This window comes from Zingiber officinale, chromosome 1A (assembly GCF_018446385.1).
Source record: "Zingiber officinale cultivar Zhangliang chromosome 1A, Zo_v1.1, whole genome shotgun sequence".
NCBI classification, from domain to species: domain Eukaryota; kingdom Viridiplantae; phylum Streptophyta; class Magnoliopsida; order Zingiberales; family Zingiberaceae; genus Zingiber; species Zingiber officinale.
The window spans coordinates 112,272,956-112,278,701 of record NC_055987.1 but is presented as its reverse complement, the minus strand read 5'-3'; the positions used below and the strand labels follow the sequence as shown (position 1 = coordinate 112,278,701).

At 46.3% G+C, this 5,746-nt stretch overlaps 1 protein-coding gene across 1 annotated transcript; it reads left to right on the top strand.

Moving 5' to 3' along the window:
* Positions 1–783: 783 nt before the first annotated feature.
* LOC122001666 lies at positions 784–1,227 on the top strand. The gene has a single exon (XM_042556548.1). It carries the CDS (start codon positions 784–786, stop codon positions 1,225–1,227), a length of 444 nt encoding a protein of 147 aa, XP_042412482.1.
* Positions 1,228–5,746: the final 4,519 nt, after the last annotated feature.

The window sequence follows — 5,746 nt, the reverse complement described above, 5'->3', positions numbered from 1 at the left end:
ACACCCATCATTAGGTTCCTCCAGTCCGGAACCCTACCAGGAGATCGCGAAGCCGAGCGAGTTTTAAGAAGGAGAGTCGCTCGGTTCACTATGGTTGGCGAGCAATTGTATAAAAAAGCCTTCTCACGCCCTCTGCTCAAGTGTGTGGGTACTGAGGACGTCGATTACATCCTACAAGAAGTACATCAGGGCTCCTGCGGGGGACATCCGGGCGGATGATCATTGGCGAAGAAAATTATCCTAGCAGGGTATTTTTGGCCAACACTCCAGAGAGATGCGAGCAAGGCAGTAGTTACTTGCTTGTCCTGCCAAAAATACAGTAATCTGACTCACCGACCAACCTCCGAGATGAAAGTGTCCACTGTGGCATGCCCGTTCGACTAGTGGAGAATGGACATAGTTGGTCCTTTTCCTATGGCAACCGGTCAGAGAAAATTCCTGCTGGTGGCTGTTGATTATTTTTCAAAATAGGTGGAAGCAAAGCCACTAGCCAAAATAACCGAGCAGATGGTCAAAAAGTTCATCTAGCAGCATATAATTTGTCGGTTCGACATTCCTCGTCGGCTCATTTCGGATAACGGGCGACAGTTCGTTGGTCAGGAGCTCGAAGAATGGTGTAAAGGGTACGACATCGAACAACACTTCACCTCCATGGCGTATCCTCAGAGCAATGGTCAAGCCGAAGTAGCCAATCGGGAGATCCTGCGAATACTTCGGGTGCGGCTCAATCACATGGGGGGCAGCTGGGTAGACGAGCTACCCAATGTGTTATGGGTGTTGCGGATGACTCCCAAGGAAGGAACTGGCTTCACGTCGTTCCATTTAGTATATGGAGGAGAGGCGGTCGTCCCAGTCGAGGTCGGGATTGAGTCCGATCGAGTGCTTCGCTATGACGAAGAAAACGGGGAAAGGCGACGGATGGAGCTCGACATGGTTGACGAAACACGCGACAAAGCGGCCGCTCAGCTAACAGCTTACAGACAAAGGATGCGGCAAAACTATAATCGTCGGGTTATCCCCAGTCCCCAGATCTTCCAGGTGGGCGATCTAGTCTGGAAAAGGGTCAAGCCAGTTGGGGACGTCAAAAAGCTTGAAGCTCCATGGACGGGTCCATTCAAAGTCGTAGAAAGGCTGCGGTCATGTGCATACTACTTGGAGGATACGGAGGGAAGGAGGCTGGATAGACCGTGGAGCGCAAATCACCTCCAACCTTACAGAGTCGGATGAGAGGTGAGCGAATGAATTCATGTACACGTGCATGTATGTATGTTTCCTTGGACGCAGGAAGAAAACAATTGGATCTCTCCTAAACCCCTTCCTATCAAACGCGTTATCAGCGGTCGAGCGGCGACCTTAAACCCTCGTGTCATCGACGGTCGAGTGGCGACCTTAAACCCTCGCATCATCGACGGTTGAGCGACGACCTTAAACCCTCACGTCATCAGCGGTCGAGCGGCGACCTTAAACCCTCGCGTCATCGACGGTCAAGCGGTGACCTTAAACACTCGCGACAGCGGTGGTCGATTGGAGACCTTCAACTCTTGCGTGATCGATCGACAAGTAAAAGCAAGACGATCGCCTAAGCATATTCAAAGACGAGCAAAATATTGAAGAAAATCATCAAAGATAAGATAGAAACAAGTCACGTCATAAGAGTTTATGCCAACCAGATACACACGGTGGCCGACTAATACAACCCAAAAAAACAAAAGATCACTTGGTGAATCAAGCTGACAGAAACGCTTTCAAGGGTTCACTCCAAATAATCCAAAGCATCGTCAGGGATAGAGGCATTAAGCTGGTTGCGATCAATCGTGGAGCTGGGCAGATCAACAGGCAGATGTCCTTTTTTCTTGAGTTGATCAAAAATGTTGTCCACGGCGCAGCCGAAAAGTTAGAGAACTCGGTCGACGAACTTATTCACGAAGGTGTCAGTGTAAAATACCGGAAATAGGCGGATATGAATAAAGGAATTTTCCAGAATTTTTGGAAATTTTTCGGGAATTTTTCAGAGCTCGTACGGACGAGTTAACGGGGATAAAAAACGGGATCCGGAAAAGTCTGTTTAGGCGACCCGTTTAAGCGAGGAAATGTTTATATTTACATTTCCTTTTCTTAATTTCTTTTTATTTTCTTTTTATTTCCGTTTCTTTTTCCTCTTCCGCGAGCCCGAGCCCTTCTCCCCGACGCCGCCCGATTCTCCTCCATGCCCTAACCGCCGGTCACGACGGTTTTCCCCCTCTTCATCTCCTCCTCTTCTCGGTGAAGCCGAAACCGTAATCTCCCTGCCCTAGCCACCCGACGCCGCTCGATCGCCGACTACCGCAACCGCCGCCGGCCATTTCTTCATCTTTTCTCCTTTTCTTCCTCCCGAGCCGCACCCCTCGGTGCCCTAGCCGAGCTCACTAACGCCGCTGCCTCCCTCTCCCCTCCTCTGGTCCGACGAGACACCGCCGACCGCAACTCACAGAGCCGACCTGTTCTTCTGTGCTCAGCCCGCGACACTCATCTCTCGGCCTTACCCTTTCTCCTGTGCCCTAGTTCCGGCCGTTGTAGCCACCAACAGCTACCTCTGATCTAGAACTGGTGAGTTTGCTGATTAAGCTTTGGTTGATATCATATTTGGAGGAATTGGGTAGCATTTGCTTTTGTATAGGTTTGTAGAGGTTGAGTGTTGATTTTGGTGACTAACTCGAAGTGATGGGTTCTGGCAGTGAGACCTGTTCTCAGTAGCAAGTTGTCTCTGCTGTGGATTAACAATCAAGGCTGAGGAATAAGGTAAGGAGTAGGGCATTTGATACATGTTATTGATCATGATTTTGATTCGATTATTTTAGATGGTTGATCATGTGTAGATTTGAATTAGGGTTATGTTTGAATTACATTTAAAATGGAATATGTGATTCATCATGTTTTAGATGCATGGGTAATTGGACTTAGGTTTAGATTTTTAATCAAAGGGTGGATTGAGGATTAGGTAACTAATCCTAATTGATCGTCCAATTGTTTAGACAGGATGATGGTCATATGATTTGGGTTTTCCCCTAATTTAGGGTTATAGATTTTTATTTGGTTATTTATGAGAAATGTAGCTAAATAAAATATATTACATTGGTGAAACAGGACTTTGACGCGAGACGAGTATCTCGGAGTCAGATTTGCACCATTTTATCGGAGGCGGGTACTTTTGACTTTTTGTCTTTGATATGCTTAGTAATGGAATTAACATGTTGCATTAATTGTGTTTCTTATCTGTTTCGGTTAATCACTACCCAAATCTTGGTACGTGCTTGATTGATTGATTGATTTGCATCTCATGTATATTTTACCTGTTTATACATGCTTATAGGGGGTAGTGATATACCATGCTTTACCATGTTCAGGACCTAGGTTTTTATACCTTCTGTGTACCTTTGATTCGATATGATTCGTTGACCTAGGGGCACTTTTCTATATATATGGATTAGGTCAGGATGTTTATATGGTTATTGCCATGCATCATTTGCATGATTGCATGCTGTGCGATAGTCCGCTCCATTATTGCTCAGCACATCGCCAGTTACATGGATCTGCACACACCACCACTCATGGGTTAGTGGTCGATTCAGGCAGAGTGTGTTGCAGCAGGGACTCTGTTAGGCACCGTTGGTCCACTCATGGGTAGTGTGACACAACGTGTTATCCGGCAGGGATTCCTCCCCGTCATCGTGTCAAGGAGTTGAGAGCATTGTGCTCCCCATCTATGATTTGGGGTAGGAGGATAGGTGTACTCCGACAACATCCCCACTCGGTCACTCGTCGGGAGTAGTGACGACAGAGTGCAGTTGTCACAACCCTATCCACTCGGCCTCACTATTGTGTGAGATGATCGATGGCGTCGGTGACCAGGACGCATCATTGGCATCATGCATGATGCATTTATTGCTGTGTTTGTGGTTGTTGCATTTATATGTGTTGTTTGGATACCTATGTTTGACATGCATGATTCCTATACCACTCGGATTGTTTGACCTTATACTCGGGACCTGGTTAGTACAACATTCTCCTGTTTACTTCAGATGCATTTTTATCTTTCTTATCAGGAGACTGTACGCATGATTAGTGCTAGGTGTTGTTTCTTTACTTTGCATATCAATTGTACCTGCTGAGTGTTGGACTCACCCCGCCTCCATTGTTGTTATTTTCAGTTTGATGCTGTCAGGAGGGAGTTCTAGTCCCCACTGCACGTAGTGCTACTCCGCTTGGTTTTTGAGTTGTTTCATTTTAGCTTTTCGCTATCGGACTTTGTTTTAGTTTTGTTTGGACTTACATATGGATATTGTATGGAATCTTTCCGTTGGATGGACTTTTAGTATGATTTGGATTTACTCTACTACATGCCTGCCTGGACGGCAGAAGAGGTAAGAAAATCGGATTTGGGCTTTATGAGTGTAGTTGAGTAGGGTTGATTTCGATCGAGTATTACTATGTTGTTTATTTTATTAACTGCGTGGTTGTGAGAGGCTGAATATATATATATAAACTGCGTGGTGATTGATTTTATTCTTGTTATTATTCCAGCCGTGGTTGAGGTATTTATGAGATGTAGAAAAGTTTGATTGTCCATCGCATGGGAGATCTCACCAAATTTTCTCGTGGACTCCTCCAGGCGTGACAATTTAGTGGTATCGGAGCAGTTTTATGATCTTTTGTTTCGTATTTTGGATTTTCGGATTTATCTAATACCAATTAATTTGTATCGGAAAGGTGTTATGATACACTTTTGGTGTTCGAGATTTATCGGACATTGTTGGTATTACGGATATTTGGGTTAGCAGTTTGCGAGTCAAATTGGGCATTATCGGATTTTCGATATGGTTATGTTTGGATTTCCTTTCGGATTTATTTGGATTTCCGATATGTACGTTCGGAATTTTGAGGTCAAATTGGGGACTGGACAGCGACGGAACATCTCCAGACGGCAAATAGGTATGTTGTTATTTTATGTTTGTTATATTGGTATTGATATCTGTAATTTAATTTAACAGATATGAGACGATCTGCTCGTATTGCTGCGAGACGTGGTGCTGGACGACCACGCCACGGGATCTCTGGATATGCCAGAGATGCCCACTGTTGATGAGCCTGTCAGTCAGGGACAGACTCAGGATGCGGCGGGAGCATCGGGCTCTCAAATCCCGATAACTCCTGTAGAGATACCTACTTTGGCCACACCGACGGTATCCACGCCTACCCTGTTTACCGTACCATCAGGGGTACCATTGGTGTACCCGACATCTGCTCCAGCGCAGCCTACAGCGTATTCAGTACCACCGCCACATGGACCTATAGTGTACCAGACACCAGTGACACCTGTACCCCCAGTGCCTACAGTAGTAGCAGCTGCTCCACATCCGGTACCTTTTCCTACCGTTCCTCCAGTTGCCACCACTTTTGTTCCCCAGGCAGTACCACCGACGGCTTATGCTCCGGTATATACAATAGCATCGGGAGTTCCTCCTCCGGTTTATTCCGCAGTACCACCTGTAGTATCAGCTCCTTGGAGTTCTGCCCCGGAATACCATCGATATTGCACGAGCTAGGATTCCAGACCGGCCTGAGTCGATGAAGTCTCGTTCACTCTTTTCCGCGGAGATCTCGATCCGAGTATGGCTCTGTCATGGATAGAGACTATGGAGCGAACTTTCTTCTATATGGCTTGCTCGAGTGGGAGAAAGCGGTGGTCGCTACCATTTCTGGATGAAGC